General features: G+C 41.0%; 1 protein-coding gene and 1 pseudogene across 2 annotated transcripts in view; both read left to right on the top strand.

Moving 5' to 3' along the window:
- LOC307014337 (nuclear factor 1 X-type-like) overlaps positions 1–1,821 on the top strand; it is a 160,356-nt pseudogene extending 158,535 nt beyond the window's left edge. The window contains exons 6-9 of the transcript XR_013810540.1: positions 416–481; positions 1,107–1,181; positions 1,560–1,680; positions 1,794–1,821. The product of XR_013810540.1 is annotated as a nuclear factor 1 X-type-like (transcript). The remainder of the gene's footprint in view (positions 1–415; positions 482–1,106; positions 1,182–1,559; positions 1,681–1,793) is intronic.
- LOC307016522 (nuclear factor 1 X-type-like) overlaps positions 1–20,000 on the top strand; it is a 118,778-nt gene that overhangs the window by 72,034 nt on the left and 26,744 nt on the right. Inside the window, exons 2-8 of the mRNA XM_079645646.1 lie at positions 416–481; positions 1,107–1,181; positions 1,560–1,680; positions 2,572–2,607; positions 5,597–5,727; positions 8,387–8,461; positions 16,012–16,134. Coding sequence (XP_079501772.1) covers positions 2,579–2,607; positions 5,597–5,727; positions 8,387–8,461; positions 16,012–16,134 — 358 coding nt within the window. The 5' untranslated portion in view covers positions 416–481; positions 1,107–1,181; positions 1,560–1,680; positions 2,572–2,578. The remainder of the gene's footprint in view (positions 1–415; positions 482–1,106; positions 1,182–1,559; positions 1,681–2,571; positions 2,608–5,596; positions 5,728–8,386; positions 8,462–16,011; positions 16,135–20,000) is intronic.

Below are 20,000 nucleotides of genomic sequence, written 5' to 3'. Positions count from 1 at the left end.
CATGAGAGGCCTTCGCTGAAACACTGTGTACATCTGAGAGTGTGTAAGAAAGAGTCCTGCAAACTGAACTCATTGACTGAGCGGTGTGTGTGAGTGTGTGTGAGAGAAACTCCCTCTGCAGGGAACACAGGGATTGTATCCTTTGCAGACCGTTTACATGCACTAAAACCTAAAGACAAACTCTGCAGGAGAGGGAAGCCCCCCTAGAGCCCAATAGAGCCTCTTTAAGTAACACATGCTTGACTTTTACTTTTTAAACTAAAACTACTACTTTTTACCCAGTAAAAGTACTTTTTCCAGCACTGCCGTCTCCTTTCTGAACAGTTCCTGACTCTAACCCCCCCCCTCTCTCTCTCTCTCTCTTTGGGTGATTTCCACCTGACTAAACATCTCTCTCTTTTTTTGTGTCTTTCAGAACAATCAGGACAATCAGAAATCTCAAACCATCAGGGAGACACAGACGTGAAGCCCCCCCCCAACGGTGAGTTTACATGTTAGACACACACACACACACACACACACACACACACACACACACACACACACACACGTACAGGCCTCAGTTTATTATGGTTAGTGGAGCCCATGGTATTGTAGCTGGGACTCATAAATCACACTGACGTTGGCTGATAGGAACCACATGTTCGCCGCAGAGTGATGACCTCATCGTCCTCAGTGTGGTTAACCCGGAGGAGAGAGTGAGTGAAGCGAGAGGGGGGGGCATGATATTTGGGGAGGGGGGAGACATGAGATGGGCAGTGATGGACAGATGGGAAGATTATTAATATATTATTTATATTTTTGTATCCAATGTGCACACCGCTCTCTATTTTTTTTTCTGACAAAATATTTTATTTGATCTTTTAATTCAACTTTTACTTTCAAAGAAGAAATGGTAATCGATTTATTTTGTATTATTTTATTCCAAATGTCACTTTTTACATATTTGCATTAAAAAATGTATTGCAGATTTTATTGAACCTCCTTTTTATATATAAATATGGATTCTATGTTATGTGATTTATTTTAATTGCACCTTAAATTATCATTATTTTATTTTATTCCAAAAATAATGTTGACTCTGATTCTTTTGTTTTTCTCTGCAGGACACTTGAGTTTCCAGGACTGCTTTGTGACTTCAGGGGTTTGGAACGTAGCCGAGCTGGTCCGAGTGTCACAGAGTGAGTCTCACCTGTCTCTACTGTTGGAACAGGGCGGTGCAGGAAGGAGTCCTAAACCTGAGTCAGCATGTTAGCGCTTCCTGTCCCTTTGTCTGGAAGTCAGTGAGGTTGAGGGTGAATGCAATCCTGTACTAAAGGTGTGTGTGTGTGTGTGTGTGTGTGTGTGTGTGTGTGTGTGTGTGTGTGTGTGTGTGTGTGTGTGTGTGTGTGTGTGTGTGTGTGTGTGTGTGTGTGTGTGTGTGTGTGTGTGTGTGTGTGTGTGTGTGTGTGTGTGTGTGTGTGTGTGTGTGTGTGTGTGTGTGTGTGTGTGTGTGTGTGTGTGTGTGTGTGTGTGTGTGTGTGTGTGTGTCTGTGCATCCGTCTGTGTGTGTCCCTCAGCCCCAGTTGCTACGGCGACAGGTCCGAACTTCTCCCTGGCCGACCTGGACAGCCCCGGGTATTACAACATCAACCAGGTGACGCTGGGCCGACGCTCCATCACCTCCACCCCCTCCACCAGGTACACACACACACACACACACACACACACACCTGCTCAAAACACACTTTTCCCTGTACTAATATTCTTCTCTTCTTGACTCTTTAACCTCTTAAGGGTCTGTACACATTCAGGCGTTTTAGGCTAACTCATTCCCGTTAAGTCGTAGCCAGCTTAGTGAACCAGGACATCTTGATTACCCCAAAGTGTTGTGTTAGAAATGTATAGCACAGGTCCACCGCACATAGAAAAAACAACTGGATGCTAACTTGCATATGTCGGGCAACTTACACAATTAGCATAAGTTGTGTTCGTTAGCATTAATGGCATTATAGCCTACTGTATGTTGACAATTGTTCAAAAATGGCTTGGGCGATTTGGATAATTTTGAAGTAGTTTTGGGGGTTATTGAGGATGCTGAGTCCATTTCTGAAATGTTCAGGATAAAACCAGAAAGTGACCATATTTGTACTCTCTGTGGAGCGAATCTGAAGTCTGAGAGGACGCTGTTAGTATTTATTTAAACAAGGACCTCGCATACGAGTACATTCATCTCAGAAAAGAGAAGAGATGTGTTATGCCAGATTTTAGATAAATATAAATACTAATGTGAACCTGAAACTGAGAAGAATATGTCCCCTTTAATACACACTTCAAAAACAACACCATGAAGAAGTGGTGATGATACTGTTAGCTGTTAGCCTAGCTCATGTGTACAGACCCTTACACGGCTGTATTTTTTATGCTTGCTCTGCTTTTTGACTGTGCTTTTTCTCTCCCTTTTCTTCCTCCTCCTCTTCATCACTGCTAACCCTCTTCATCCCTGCTATCCGTCTCTCTCTCTCTCTCTCTCTCTCTCTCTCTGCTTCTGTGTCTCCGTTACCTCCTTCCCTCGCTCCTCTCACGCTGCAGGACTGAGATGGAGCTTTATGCAAGTCTCCCACGGAGGTAGTTGCACTCATTACAGAATCTCTCCCCTGATGCTAATGTAACACAGAGCCCTGCATCACACACACACACACACACACACACACATGCTGTCACACAGAAATGCACACGAGCGAGCACATATTTAAACATTTTGGATCGCTGTACGTTCACGAGAGCCTTTAATTTTATTGGTCACAGATGTATGAGTCTATAAGAATATGCTAACACACGCACAAATGAGTTCCAGCGTCAGCACACACACACACACACACACACACACACACACACACACACACACACACACACACACAGATCAGGTTCGGTGTGTGTACAGCACGCTGAATGAAGTCTGGCCTCGTGTTTGTCTCGCTGTCTCCAGTTTGCGTTGCCCCCTCCGGATAAAACATAATACTAAAAGAAAACATTGCGGGGGAAAGCCTTGACGTTTTTACATTTTTAATAACTATTGATTTCAGGCAGATACATGTCGGACTACAGGGGGAACATGGACCCATATACTGTCCTCAAACGCCCCACAAATCATGTGCGTGCATTCATTAGAGCCCCGATAGAAGTGCCTGTGAAGAACCAGCAACATGCATGTTTAAGAACAATGGAAAATCTCAAACAAAAACGAAACATAAACATCCAACTCCTTTCTTTCCCCCTAAAACAAGCAAGGAAAGTTTATTTAACGAGCACATGTCTACTCGAGGCAATCAAAGTGCTTTACAATAAGACATTTAGACTTCATTTATTCAACAGAAACAAAGAATAAAATCACATTTAAGCTTCCTGTTGTCCTCGGATCAAATGTTTCTTTTTAAATGATTTGATGTCGTAAAATGGGGTTATTTAATCTAATTGCCACAAAAATAACACGGATGATTTCATACTACTTTGTTCTTGAGAAAAAGGAATGATCACTTGATTTTTGTGGGATTTCTTTTATTTATAGCATCTGGTGTCGTTATGTGCTGTCATTAAAACAGTTCAAATGGTCCCAAAACAGATTCCTGACTAAACTTTGATGTAAACGAGTTTATGATGGTTTATGGGGCGATGTTGGCGCAGTGGGTTAGAGCGTTGATCATCAGATCAGGGGGCGTTGATGGACTCCAGTTCGAAACCCGCCTCGTCAGGCCAGTGTCTCCCTGGGCAACAGACACTTCACCTGACTTTGCTCCTGTGGGTAATGTCCACAGTAATGTCTCTAATGTCTAATGTGTGATTTTAAAGCGCTTTGAGCACCTGCAAAAGCGCTCTAATAAAAAATGTGATGCATTATTATTATGATAATCCATTAAAAGGTTTCTTTGATCTTACTTATAGTCAAAACTATTCAAATTTCTGCCTTTTCTAACTAAAAAATAATGTTAATTTTGTGTCAATGAGGTCTTATTGACAAAAAACAATAATAAGGAGTAGAAATTGAGGTAATGAGTTGAAATGAAGTCTACATTAAAGGTGTAAACCAAAATTGCAAGATGATTTATGTCAAACCAGGACTAAAGTTACACATTTGACAGAAACACAACATAACAATTCATTAAAAACGCTCAAAAATACAATTTTAAAACAAGCTAAAACAGAATTGGACATGTGTATAATACATGGATCAGCTTTACAGTTCAGTGTAAGATGTGAGAAGTTATTTAATTCAAACAGAAAAGTCTTCAGGCCTGATTTAAAATAAGGTTGATTTTTGTGGGGGGTTTTTATTTATAGCATCTGGTGTCGTTATGTGCTCTCATTCAAACAGTTAAAATGGTCCCAAAACAGATTTCCGACTTTCACATAAACCTGTCTATGATAAATCAAAATGTCTCTGATCCAAATTATACTCAGTTATTACAAGTTATTTCAATTTCTGCTTTTTTAAACAAAAAAAAAAAGGTAAATAGCCGCTTTCACACCAAGTACTTTGCCGTACTTATTTCCCAGCACTTAGTACCCAGCACTTAGTACCCAGCACTTAGTACCCAGCACTTAGTTCCCAGCACTTAGTACCCAGCACTTAGTTCCCAGCACTTAGTACCCAGCACTTAGTACCCAGCACTTAGTTCCCAGCACTTAGTACCCAGCACTTAGTACCCAGCACTTAGTACCCAGCACTTAGTTCCCAGCACTTAGTACCCAGCACTTAGTACCCCCCTGGAACTAAGTACAGATCGCGTTCACACCGGAATAAGATTACGCACATGAAGCCGCTGACGTCACTTCTTCTTCTTCTGCTTTGGGTTTACTGGCAGGCCGCAAATCACTTCACGGCGTATACTGCTACCCGAAGTCCCCGGCCGGAAGTCCCCGGAGTTGGGGACTGGCTTCAGTAGAAGCTGCTGGGACTCCCAGCAGCTTCTACTGAAGCCTTCCGAGTAAATCGCCAGAACGCCAACACCTCCTCATCTCCACCGCTCCCATGTTTTATCTTGTGTTGTAATAAGTTAGTCTTTCTCCGTTTGTGTGCGGGGCTAATGCTAATAATGCTAATGCCAGCAAATACAATGGCGGCTTCACAAAACCTTTTAGAGTTTTACGGGGCGTGGTTTGCAATTCGCCAAGCCAATCAAAATTGGTACTTTTTTCTCAACCAGGAAAGTACCACCTCTAGCAGGCACTAAAAATGGGGGTAAAGTTCTCTGAACTAAGTTCTCTTTTTGGTGTGAACGCAAAATTCCAGGCACTAACGGAACTAAACGGTAAAAGTACCGGTCAAAGTATTCCGATGTTAACGCGCCTAATGATGTGTAAAGGAGGTTTTATTGATAAATGATTCAAACTTGTGGTAATTGAAATGATTTGAGTGATGTATGCTATCCGGTTAACAAACCACGACTAAAGTTGCATATTTGACAGAAAGACAACACAAAAGGTTAAAAACAGTCGTTAAAAAGCCATGAGAATACACATTAAACAAGCTAAAATACACGATTAAAGTTATTAGCCCCAAAAAGTCTTCTTTCCTGATTTAAAATAAGTTCCTAACTCTCTTATTTTTTCCTCTCAGCTCCAACAAGCGTAAGTCCATTGACGACAGCGAGATGGAGAGTCCGGTGGACGATGTTTTTTACTCGGGTCGATCCCCGGCGGCCGGCAGCAGCTCTCAGTCCAGCGGCTGGCCCAACGATGTGGACGCAGGTAGTGCCGCTAACACACACACACACACACACACACACACACACACACACACACACACACACACACACACACACACACACACACACACACACACACACACACACACACACACACACACACCCTGTAACCCCCATCCTGGAGCTGGTCCACATCAATCAGCTAAAAGGAGGCTTATAAAACCTTTACATTGAACTTTAACGCATCGGAAAAAACATTTATTTTAACATTTTATTCTCATTTTGGAAAATATCCTTATTCACATTCTAGTTTTATCGTTAAATGAGAAGTTTGATACCAGTTATTCCTCTCATCTCCCTCTCAAATTGTACTGTCCTAAACTTAAAAGTATTCTGTAGCTAGCTTAGCTTAGCATAAAGACTGGAAAAAGTGCAAATAGCTAGCCTGGCTCTGCGCTGAGGAAACAATCTCCATAAGTACGTCATACAATCCCACTTTAAAGTACTAATGGAAGCTTTCTTGTTGAGAGTTGAATGAGAAGATAGATACTCGCTCATGAAGTACATGTGAAGCTGCAGCTGGTTAGCTTAGCTTAGCATCAAGTCTTTGTGCAGAGGTTTCAAAATCTGCCTACCAGCTCCTCTAAAGCTCATTAATCAACACCGTATGTCTTATTAAAAGTGCAAAACGATGCACTGTGGTTTTAGGGGGTTAAATGTGCACGGCTATTTTTAGTTAGTTCCTGAACTCATTGGGTTTTGTGCTGAGTAAACAAACCAAACATGATGTGTTAATTAGAAAGCTTTAGAGGAGCCAGGCTAGGTTTTCCCCTCTGTTTCAGTCTTTATGCTAAGCTAAGCTAACCGACTGCTGGTTATAGTTTAATATGTACTTCAGAGAGTGGTATCAATCTTCTAATATAACTCCCTGCAAATAGCAAATACCTGTAGCCTATTATGCAAACTATGTTTCTTGAAATGTTCATGACTTAAAAGTTCAACTTCAGAAAGAAACATAGTTAGCTTTTACATTTAAAATTTAAAATAATGTGTTCAGGTGTTAATTTCCCACTTCCTGATGTGAACCAGTAGCCAAAGCTCACCTCACACATCCCTTCGTCTCTGTACTATGATGTTGACCCTTCTCTCCACCATTATCATCCCACATCTCTTTCTACCCTCATCATCCATTCACAACTTCTCTAAAAACAACAATGTGAGGTGCTAACCATCTGATTCCCCATGTTTCCACTCCTTGTAATAAGCTAAGCTAACCGGCCCCTGGCTCAGCTACAGCAAGCTACTAGTTAGCTTAGCAAAGACTGAACAAACAAGATATAACATGCTACCTTAGCTAGTTGTTTACTCCTTCTTCATGCACTTGGCTAAGCTAAGCTAACCGGCGTCTGGCTCAGCTACAGCAAGCTACTAGTTAGCTTAGCAAAGACTGAACAAACAAGATATAACATGCTACCTTAGCTAGTTGTTTACTCCTTTTTCATGCACTTGGCTAAGCTAAGCTAAGCTAACCGGTCCCTGGCTCAGCTACAACCAGCAACTAGTTAGCTTAGCAAAGACTGGAAATGGGGAAAAAGTTACCTTACATGTAGGGCTGCTCGATTATTACAAAAATCATAATCTCGATTATTTGGGGCAATAATTGTAATTGCGATTATTAAATGCGATTATTCGTTGACTTTGAAAACATCCATTTGTTGGAGAGAAAAAAATGTGAACAGTATGTTTTTAACGGTTGATTAACTTGAACTTTAAGTATAAATCGACTGAAAAACCAAAAAAAAAAAAAAAAAAAAAAAAAAATTAATAATAATAATTAAAAAATATATATTTTTTAATTCGATTACGTTGTTTTCCTAATTGTTCCAAGCCGTAATCGCGATTTAAAATACGATTAATTGAGCAGCCCTACTCACATTTAGTGCAAATTAAACAAACAATATATAACATGCTATCTTAGCTAGTTGTTTACTCCTTTTTCATGCACTTTTGCTAAGCTAAGCTAACGGCTTCTGGCTCTAGCCGTAAAACTTAAAATAGTTGTTTTTTAAGTCTGTTTTTTGTACAGATTAAAATAACAGGGTGCAATATGTTAATAGGTGAGTTATAAAGGTAGTGGTCGGCAGTTTTTTATTTTACTTTTAGACATAGCCAGGCTAGCTGTTACTCCTGTTTTTACTCTTTATGCTAAGCTAACGTTAGCCCAAACAACTGTAGCTTCATATTTAGCGTACAGTAATGACGCATCACTCGTTTCATAAGTAACATACATCCCTTTTATATTATTCCCTCACACAGTTCTACATATGTTGTCTTTATTATGAGTATATCAGTAGAGGAGCGTCTGTGTTTCCACCCATTGACTTCTTAAATCCTAACCACTCACCCCTTGGCTTACATCATTTTTAACCATCATGATGGGTTCCATGTGAAATGTATTTAAGACTTGATGTATATCTCTGGGGGTTTAGCTGTTTAAACTGTATTCTGCGTCACTCCCACTCACAGGCTGCCGTTTTAAAGCCCCCAGCAGTAATGATGTAATGATTTTATAGACACTCGCTGCACTCTATAACATCAAAGTCCCTTGTTGCCCATTATTTAACCACTTTCTCTCCCTCTCTAATTCTTTCCATCTCTGTCGTTTGTTAACTCTTCCCTTTCTCCCCTGTTTGGCCTTTCAGTGCAGCACCATTTGGCCAGTGTGCAGGAGAGGAAGATTAAGCATGAGAGCGATGGAGTGCAGTTTCCTTACCATGGTTAGAACAACATTAAACATTATATACATGCTGTGCACCACCCTGTATCTCTTTCTGTCTGTTTGCACTTCCTGTGAGCTCTTCTGCATCTCCCACTTCTCTCTCTCTGGTCTAATGTTGTCTGGCTGTGCTGCCGCTGGGTGGGGTTGTTTCTGCCAGATGTCTGCTGTTGTCCATTGTGGGTAAACCAAAGCCTTTTGGTCGCCCAGTAGCTCCATAACATGCACCGCCTGTCTGCCTCAAAGATGTTATTGTGGAAGATGAAGACGTCCCTGGTGCATTCAAGACGTCTCTGAATCCCTGTAATCCTGACAAACTCGTGTTTTCAACGTCCAATTATGTGCATTATCATATCCGAAAAACCACATTGTTGTCTCACAGCACATGCATACAAACAGCTTTTTCGTGGCGGTGTGAATTTGTCAGCAACGTGCAGCTAAGTGCTTGTGTGTGTGTGTGTGTGTGTGTGTGTGTGTGTGTGTGTGTGTGTGTGTGTGTGTGTGTGTGTGTGTGTGTGTGTGTGTGTGTGTGTGTGTGTGTGTGTGTGTGTGTGTGTGTGTGTGTGTGTGTGTGTGTGTGTGTGTGTGTTGTTGAGTGTTGTTGAGTGTTAGCCGCTTCATGCTGCCGGCTTGTTGAGTGCTTTCCCAATCGCCTTTTGAAAGACAGCGGCGGAAAAAAACTCACATACGACCCAGACAAACAGGACGGACGGCACTCAGGTGTGTCATCAAAGCACACAGCCTTCTGTCTCTGAGACATGCTTACTCACAGTTACACACACACACACACACACACACACACACACACACACACACACACACACACACACACACACACACACACACACACACACACACACACACAAATGTACATTTCAGCTCTTTCTCTGATTTACATTCACACACATAAACACACTCCCCAATCTGGAGAGGAGCAGCGTTTGGGTCCAGATGGCGCCTCCATGTGTCTACAGCGAAGGGAGCTACTGGGTTACACAGCAGACATCTGTTCTGGTGCTGGTGCTGGTGGTGGTGGGAGTGAGAGAGATGAGGAACGGGGGGGAGGAAGAGGAGGGAAAAGGGAGGAGGGTTTCCGCCTCCGCCTGCTCTGGAGGTGATGCTTTACCTGAATGAAAAGCTCCGAGGCATCGCAGGTGATCATGTAATCCATCATTAAGTCTGCTGTCTCCTGCTTGCTGCTGCTGCTGCTGCTCAATGGGGGGGGGGGGAAGGTGATTTTGATATGGAGTGATGCAGGGATGATGTATTTTTGTAGGCCAAATTGAAAGTTAGCATGCAAGGGGTTCCCCACAAAGATCTAATGTCATTTTGGATTATGCCAGAAATTAATCTCTGTGTCAAACAAACAATTATAATACACGTTTAGTTCAGCGTCACCACCGCTAAGCTAAAGGTGGCTAATGTTGGACTTGATGACGTTTAGACACATGTTAGCAACCTCTGTTTTTCGATTCACCAGTGGGGTATTTACTGACGTATTTTATGTCGTAGATTACAAATCTCTTCAGCTTGCGTGAACCACAGACCTTACATTATATCAGACTAAAACACATTCAGAAAACCGTTTACTTCTAGACGAGGGAAGAGTAAGTGCTAAAATGCTGACTCATTCCCAGCGTTAGGACTCATTCCCGCACCACTCTATATAAATCCAGCTAATTGCTGAGTGTGGGAGTTGCTAACGTGTCATAAAGGGTATATAAACTCTTTGTTTATGAGTGCTAATGATGTGTGAGCTACACCGCTAACGAGGGACACCTCTCTGATGGGGAACATTGTTCTCTGTTGCTTACCTGAATGACCAGTGTGTGTGTGTGTGTGTGTGTGTGTGTGTGTGTGTGTGTGTGTGTGTGTGTGTGTGTGTGTGTGTGTGTGTGTGTGTGTGTGTGTGTGTGTGTGTGTGTGTGTGTGTGTGTGTGTGTGTGTGTGTGTGTGTGTGTGTGTGTGTGTGTGTGTGTGTGTGTGTGTGTGTGTGTGTCTTGGTGCACATGCTAGTTGGGAGGTGTTGTGTGGTCGCCAGCTTGTTAGCGTGGCAAGGCTAAAGGGTCATGGGAGCAATTGGCTGCCAGTCTGCTTGTGCAGTGTGCCAGCAGCAGAGCATAGAAATAATGCAGAACAAACAACTGTGAGTGTGTGTGTCTATGTGTTGACTCTCTCTCACACACACACACACACACACACACACACACACACACACACACACACACACACACACCCACACACACACACAGATTAAGGGAGAGATCAGAGTAACTTCTGTTGGTTTTATCAGACGGAGCTTTCATTGGGCATCTGGGCCTCATTTGCCGCTCCTCGCTGAGAAGCAGATATTTCGGCGAGATACGAACTAATTAGGGGGAATCACATAGACTAAAAACAATATGTATAATTTAAGGCTGTTTATGCATAATAAGCTGGTTATAATTGAACTTGTACTGTGTGGTGGCACGCTCTCCTCCCTATACGTACCACAGAGGAGCCCAACGCAGCGATGCGTTCAAACACACAACATGGCGTCTGTTTTTAACGGTCTGAAGGCTGCTTTAAATTAAATTATACAACCCCGGCTCTCAGCACATTTTACAGCAGACATGGATATATAAAACAGCACCGTTTAACTTATAATATGTATTTTATTTGTATTTTTTTCAACTAATTCAACACAGTTATTTGTCTGTTCTTTTGTTCGACTAATACATTTGATTGAAAGCAGGAGTTTGTATTCAGAGAGAAATGCAAGAAAAACCAACCCAAGGTCCAGTATTTTCAAAATATATATATATATAATCAAGGTACAAGAAAACAGACTTTGTTGAAGTGGGAGCGCGGAAAGCATATCTTATGTATTATAATTTTAAAATGCCGTTGTTTTTGGCCAATACCTGAAATCTTACGGCAAAATAAATAACTACAAACTTTGTTATACATTAATCTCAAAATGTTAAAAAGTCTCAAAGTTAGAATTTAACAAAGTAATGTATTAATGGATAATTTACCGTACATTCTGAAATGGCCATTGTGCAGAATTAAGATGGACTTTTATGAATCCCTCGTGGGGAAATTGTTTCTCTGCATTTGACCCATCCTAGTGTTCGTGTGCTGCCATTTTGAACGGCGCCCGGGGAGAACGGTGCCTTGCTCAGGGACACCTCGGTAGCACTTGGTCTTGCCGGGACTTGAACTGGTGACCTTACAGTTGCCAAGCCAACTCCCTATCGACTTCGCCACCACCGCCCTATTGTGTTAATTAGTACATTTTGATGCTAAAACTTTGTTAATTTCCATCCATCCTTCTACCGCTTCTCTGACCCGGGTAGATTTTGTAATTGACCTTATGTAAAAATGAAATCAGGAGTTTGAGATGTAGTATTTTAGGACGATAAGGAGCCATTCTTCAAATTCTTATTTATTTGTATCGGTTAAACCAGGGGTGTCAAACTCAATTTCATCTCGGGCCACATCAGCATTATGGTTGCACTCAAAGGGCCGGTTGTAACTTTAAGACTATATAAAAATACATATATGAATATTGAATATATAAAATAATGTATTATATTACATTATTGCCTCTGCATTGGATGATTATCGGATAGGGTAATAATAACTTCATGAATAACTACGACTGAAAGCAGAAGGCTAGGGCAAATAATTGCAAGTCTCTTCAGTGAGAATGTCACAAAATGATTTTAAAAGAAAAGCCAAATTCTGGAAAAACAAAAAAAAAGAACACTTTGAAAAAAAAGTCAAATTCTGAGGAAAAAGTCAAATAATAATAATACATTTTATTTCTATAGGGCTTTTCTTGAACCCAAAGAAGCTTTACATTTGGGAGGGAGGGTAGACAAAAAAAAAAAAAAAGAAACAAATGAGAGATGCATTGTGGGACATGTAGTTTATGGGCAACGTGCTTCTGTAAATCGCCATGTAATCGTATAATAAACATATTATATTATTTCAGAGCTCTTGCGAGGCCACAGAGAATGACGGATTTGGCCCCCGGGTCTTGAGTTTGACACCCCTGGGTTAAACCTTTATGTAGCGGGCAAAATCATAGGAAAGTCAAACAGAAATGTAACTGAGGCACCAGATAGCGAACTTTACGGAGGGAGGTTCAGACCAGATCTACTTTTCTGTGCATTTGATTCCTATAAGCAAAAAACAATGAACAGGTTTCTGATTTGTTGCTGAAGCCTTTCCTTCTTTAGTCCTGCTTGAATCACCCTGGTAGAAAACGATCTGCCTACTAGTGCTCTCACAATATAGTAGAAGCTATAAGTAAAAGCATAAAACTACTTTAAGTAATATCACTAAGTTATAAAACATGAACTACAAACCAAAACAACAAATGTTAAACTATTAAATAATATGTAGCTCCAACCCTTTGTTTTGCTTTAGCGGCTCTACTCTGTCTTTTACTAACGTTGTTACCTCCTGTATGAAAGGAAAATGGAATCTAGCCCAAAACTGAAAGCATCTTGTCCTTCTGTCTTCACACTGTTTTCAAAAATATATAATTCTCTCCATAAATCACATTAATCTCGCCCTGCTGATTGTATCCGCTCACATGTCGTCCCTTCTTGAACATAAGTGCCGTCGCCCACCTTCTTCGGTTGCACAGCTGCCGCCGAGCCTTGTGGGTAAATAGTGATAAAACATTTCCCAGTGCCGCATTAAAGAAAAAGCTTTTCAGAAATCTGCTCCGTTAGATTTTATAAGCGCAGCTCGTAAAATCTATTTCTACGTCTCTTCGGGCCGTGTTGGAATTTCCCACATCTTTATTTGAGTGTGTTTGTTTTATTTGTGTGAATATTTACGGGCCTTTTTGCTCGCCAGCGTTGTTTATCGCCGTATTCTCTGCGTGGAACCCGGAGCAAACAAAGCGTTCAGCAGCAGATGAAAGTGATGAGGTCCTCGCTGATGTACTTTTACTTCCTCGTTATTCCCTGGTTTTATGGTCGGTTCTTTCCAGAGTTTTTTAACCCAACATTGCGGTTCCCTGACAGAGGTCAAAGACACAGTTGGGCGCTTTGCCTCAAACCCTGAAAGTCTAAATTGTGCCTTTTGGATTTACCATACATCAAAATAAAGTCCCACATGAGTTCCTGATCACAGAAGAGAGCCTCTTTTATCCGGAGCGCTCACACTCTGGCCATGTTTCTGGTCCGCTCTGTACTTACTGAGCCCGTTTGGCCAAACTGAAGCACATTTCCTGACATTTATAGACCGAGGGGGACACTTTAATGTGTTCACATGTCACCGCTTCACTACTTCCTAACTCCCTCCGTCTTTATGGCAGATTTCCCGCTGCCTAGCCTGGAGATAATAATCATAATACTGTAATAACTTTCTTTATACAACACTTTTCGAAAAAGAGTGTATTAACAACAAGCCGTTCAGGCGGCAACAGAACATGAGGTCAACAACTGTAAACTGTGTGTGTGTGTGTGTGTGTGTGTGTGTGTGTGTGTGTGTGTGTGTGTGTGTGTGTGTGTGTGTGTGTGTGTGTGTGTGTGTGTGTGTGTGTGTGTGTGTGTGTGTGTGTGTGTGTGTGTGTGTGTGTGTGTGTGTGTGTGTGTGTGTGTGTGTGTGTGTGTGTGTGTGTGTGAAAAATACAGAACTATATGTAGTAATCAGTGGTGGTTTAAAGTAACTAAGTACATTTACTCAAGTACTGTATTTCAATTTTATTTTTTAACAATTTTGAGGTACTTGTACTTTAATTCAGTATTTCTTGGCTTCTTTGTACTTCTACTTCACTACAATTATGTACTTTATTTACTTTGCAGATCGTGATTACTGATAAACAGTATGATCAACTTGTAACAGAGTATTCATACACTCTGGTACTTCTACTTTTACTCAAGTACAATATCTGAGTACTTCTACTTTTACTCAAGTACAATATCTGAGTACTTCTACTTTTACTCAAGTACAAGATCTGAGTACTTTTACTCAAGTACAAGATCTGAGTATACGAGAGCACGGTTGGTTCTGATTGATTAGTGGAACAGTTTGATGTCCACAGTTTGGTTTGTTTGCCTTCCTGTGCTGTTCGTGGTGAAACATTGTTTGGACGCCATTGCATTCCCCAGCTCTCCTCTCTCTTGACCCTGCCTATAGCCTCCCGTCCTGCCCCCCCTCCCGCCTTTCTCCCGTCAACTCCCTTTGCTCTGCTGCTTCAAAACAAGCCCCTCCCCCTTTGGACCCTTCCCTAAACCCCCCTTCAATCTGCGGACATGGTACAGCCCGCAGACTGTACATAAAGATAGAGACTATGGAGTGGTGCAGGCAGGGATGATTCCCTCCACAAAAAGCCAATGGGATTTCTCCGTGTGTTTTTGGATTATTGCAGGAAATCATCTCAACGTTTAAAATACTTAAACATTTAGTTCAGCAGGATAATCTCCACATATTAACACCACTTTATGATTTCTGAAGTAAAAAGCTAATGTTGGGCTATAAAGGAACTACAGCACGGTCACATGACTTCACGTCACCACCGCTAAGCTAAAGGCAGCTAATGTTGGGCTATAAAGGAACTAAAGCACGGTCACATGACTTCACGTCACCACCGCTAAGCTAAAGGCGGCTAATGTTGGGCTATAAAGGAACTACAGCAAGGTCACATGACTTCACGTCACCACCGCTAAGCTAAAGGTGGCTAATGTTGGGCTATAAAGGAACTATAGCACGGTCACATGACTTCACGTCACCACCGCTAAGCTAAAGGTGGCTAATGTTGGGCTATAAAGGAACTACAGCACGGTCACATGACTTCACGTCACCACCGCTAAGCTAAAGGAGGCTAATGTTGGGCTATAAAGGAACTACAGCACGGTCACATGACTTCATGTCACCACCGCTAAGCTAAAGGTGGCTAATGTTGGGCTATAAAGGAACTACAGCACGGTCACATGACTTCACGTCACCACCGCTAAGCTAAAGGTGGCTAACGTTGGGCTATAAAGGAACTACAGCACGGTCACATGACTTCACGTCACCACCGCTAAGCTAAAGGTGGCTAATGTTGAGAGTAAAGACGTTTAGTCATCTCATTAAGAAACTTGTTAGTAACTGTCATTTTTCAACTAAGCTAAAGGCTAAGCTAAAGGCTAAGCTAATGTTGGGCATGATGACGTTTAGTCGCCTCATTCAGATGCACTTTATATCGTAAAACAAATAACAATGAACCAAAAACACATTCAGAAAAACCATTGATTCCAGACGAAGGGAACAGGAAGTGCTAAAATGCTGACTCATTCCCGGGTCTGAGGACTCTTTCCTGCACCGCTCTATCGGACTCACAGATTGTGAGAAACCCATCTGTATGTTAAGCCAATCAACAAATCAATGGATGAATCAATCCATTGATTTCATCATAATCATTAGACTCTCACTTAACTTAAAAACAGTGATAAGATTTTTTCTTCTTTTTTCAGCATAGAGTCAAAGTAAGAAAGCAGCCATGTTTTGATTAAAACCTCGTTTCTGTTCTGCCATTTTTTTTTTTGTTGATCCCCTTTTTGCCAGGACTCTCATCGCCTGGTTCTCTTAAGAAGCCGGGGAAATTCGATTTCAGCGCCATGTCCTCCCAGAGGCCCCCCCGCATGGCGTTCACCCACCACACACTGCCCATGCTGGGAGTGAGACCAGGTGAGACTAGATACAGACCCCCCCCCCCCCCCTCCTCACCTGTCGTATCTCCAACCCAGTTGAGATTGAACCACGTGCCCAATTCCGCATTAACCTAGCTCTGAGCGTCAAGGATGTATAAAGCTTGAGCTTGAATCTCAGGATCCATGTATCTGTGATCCTCTCCAGAATGGAAGGAGTCATCACATACAGAGCATCAACTAGTTCCTGAACAGTGTCCTTCACATGCTGATATCCAAGAGAGGGAGTTCCTCAGTCACAAGATGGAGGAATAGAAAGCAGTATTCAATGTTTACTTCAGATTAGCTCCACGTCAGAAATGAGCATGCTTGTCATATTCTGTCTTTTTCTCAAAATTCTGTATTTTTCAAAAAAATCTCAAAATTCTGGCTTTTTTTCTCAAAATTCTCAAAATTCTGGCTTTTTTTCTCAAAAATCTCAAAATTCTGATTTTTTTCTCAAAATTCTGACTTTTTCTCGAAATCCTGACCTTTTCTCAAAATCTCAACATTCTGATTTTTCCCTCAAAATCACAAAAATTCGGACTTTTTCGCAAAATTCTGACTTTTTCTCTAAATGTTGGCTTTTTTCTCAAAAAAAATCTCAAAATCCGGACTTTTTCTCAAAATTCTGACTTTTTCTCAAAAATCACAACATTCTGACTTTTTCTCAAAAATCACAACATTCTGACTTTTTCTCAAAAATCACAACATTCTGACTTTTTTTCTCCAAAATCTGATTTTTTCTAAAGATTCAGATTTTTTCTAAAAATTCGGACTTTTTCCTCAAAAGTCTGAATTTTTCTTAAAAATCTGGAAGTAGTCATCACATACAGAGCATCAAGTAGTTCCTGAACAGTGTCCTTCACATGCTGATATCCAAGAGAGGGAGTTACACAGTCACAAGATGGAGGAATAGAAAGCAGTATTCAATGTTTACTTCAGATTAGCTCCACGTCAGAAATGATCATGCTTGTCATATGTCTCTCTCCATAGAGGCTGAATCATCATGTTAATCACATAGCTATCATATGCCTCAAACAGTCCTGATGCTCTGCTAGGTAATCACACATCCTGTCATGTTCACAGCTACAGTTGATACCTTTGTTAGCATGTTGCTCTCATGTTGGAAGAGGACATTCAGAACTTTCCCAACATTTTAAAACAAAGACGCTGCGTCGATGCTTTCAACATGCGGAAAAGTTGGCGTGGTTAAATCTCGACTGGGTTGTAAAACGACAGACGCCTCCCCCCCCCGCCTCACATCCCTCCCCTTGGAGAGAGGTGGATCTATCGGTGCTCCCCCCCCCCCCCCCCCATAGGGTGCTGTTCAAACTGGTGACGGAGCTTCTAGGGATTCTGGGTGTTGGAGTTTTGTCTGGCTCTGTGTGGTCTCTCTGGCTTTTGTTCTTCATGAGGTACACCACGGATCAAGTGTTGTTTACTATCTGTACTTGTTGACATACTGTGCTGCTTGTTTATTCCACGTTTCTGTTCGTTGGCAATTGTTTGTTTTTCTTTTTTTCAGTGCAAAACACACAAGTATGCATGTTGTCCATTTGATACCATACCATCGACCTTAAAACATTTAAAAAATACATTTTCAAGTATCAAATAATAAATGAATAATGCAAGTAAATTATAAATATATATATAATAATGTTATATTTATACTATTATCTACAATATGTAATTATAGCATCATATATGATTTTGTAATATAATACAAAATCATTACAGTACCAAACAATTAAAATAAACAAAGAAATATCTTATAGAAAAATATATATAATATAATAATAATTTAAAAAAGAATAATAATGCAAACTATATATTTGTGTCCTTATTCCTTCATATTGGCCGTTATGTAATGGAGGGTTAAGAGATTTAGAAAGCAGTGCAGTAGGGATTAATGGAGTTGCATTATGGGAAATGTAGTATCCAGCTGTTATTGCACTTCATAACTAGAGAGCAAAAGTCAACTTAGTCTCCTGCTTTGTTTACGCCATTTCTTTAGTCGTGAATACCTGATTTTTGTATGTTAACATCAAATCACTGCGCCTAACAAGCTAAAGACTCAAAGACCCTGATCTCCAAGTCTTAGTGGCAATCGGTTGTTGGGCATTTCATGAAGTATTTGCCAAACCACCGGGGTATTGGTGGCCTTTAAGTGAATCTCCCGGCTTCTTGTTTTAAGGTGATGCCATCGTGCATTTTCCTTCATTATCGTTGCACAGATTTGGAGGATTAGGACCCAGCAAAGTGTGATCCAGCTCTCTTCTCTGTTCCCTATCTTCTCAGAATCAGGTTTATCGTGAGGTGCATTTACACTTACAAGGAATTAGCTTTGGTATCTGGTGGTGCGAAACATAAACAATCTAAAACAATAAGTTAAAGAAGTATATAAGGATCATTTTTTTTTTTTTTTTTTCAAAGTCAACTTCAATGTCAATCTTACTCAGTTTGTGTTTACAGAAAGATCGAAATGACGTTTTCCAACAAGCTCGAATGTAAAATTATACAGTATACAGATATGTATATAATATGTATATCCCATATACACATTCGACAGACACATTTACACATTAAAGTGGACCTATCATGCTATATTTGAAACATATATTGTCGGGCCATACCTATTCAAAACATGTCTGTAAAGTTTTTTGCTTAACGTACCAAACAGATCACCCGTTGTAGCCACGCCTCATACTGCTCAAACCCCTCTATACCAGCCCTGTTAGAGAAACGCGGATTTTGGGTCCTTAGCTTGAAAAAAATAAAAAAAGAGGAGGCGAAGCTAATGCCTGATCAGAATTCTACCGGAGATAAAGTTAAATTCTGCTGTAATAAAACGCCAACCTGTTCTAAACCACATCAAGGATTATTTCTGAAACAGTATGGAGCTCAAATGGTTTGTCTCTTGTGGGTTTATCACAAGGTGAGTTTTATTTCCTGCTTTTAAATACATGTGTTCTCCAGTACAGGTTAGCTCTGAGTGTTAGCGAGGCTTGCTAATGTAAACAAAGACGAGATTACGTCCAAAACACGTCAGGCATTGTTTCTGATAGCAACTCTCTGTGGGTCCACCATCCGATATTACGTCATATCGGCAACAAATCTGTATCCGCTCGTTGTCCCCCCTTTTTTTTAAAGATTTGTGTGAGTTCCCTGACGCACCGGGAACACATATTCATGTATACAAGACATCACAAAGTGCATTTTGCATGATAGGTCCCCTTTAAGATAAAAAAAACACATCAAGCCATATATACAAAATAACAGTCACTTCTGTCGATAATACAAAATGAGTATTTTTAAGAAACAATTTAGCATCAAAGAAGCTAGAGAGAAGTATTTACACCTAATTTTAATGTAACTATACGAATAACCTTAAAAGCTAAAAAAACAGAAACACTTAGTACAATGAGTATATGGCAAACTACAGTGTATTATATTTTAAAGTGGAGGGCTGTGCAGACATGTGTGCAAGAAGGTGCCAAAAGCAGTCGGAGAGTTGAGCGTGATCATGGCTCGCAGTGTTAAGAAAGACAACAAAGAACAATATGTTGTTCACATGCATTAGTGTCCTAGTGTCCTTAGTATTACTTCTTCTTCCCAAGTGTCCTTGTTGCCTCGCGCTCCTCCACAGTGTGGGAGCACACTGAGTCTGAGGGACCACGTGTCTTTACTCCTCTGGACTCCGTGTGAAGCAGCTGATCCTCCAGCAGCAACAAGAGCTCCTGATAACATCCACACATCGCAAATCACCTCCATTGGGTTTATCACCACGGCGCTGTCGTGGAGCCGAAACCTGAGACCCTCAAGACAGAACCAAAGATACAACAAGATAGAAACATAACAAGATAG

The sequence above is a fragment of the Notothenia rossii genome, assembly GCF_949606895.1.
Source record: "Notothenia rossii genome assembly, chromosome: 8".
NCBI lineage: Eukaryota > Metazoa > Chordata > Actinopteri > Perciformes > Nototheniidae > Notothenia > Notothenia rossii.
This window is presented reverse-complemented; position numbering and strand designations above follow the sequence as displayed.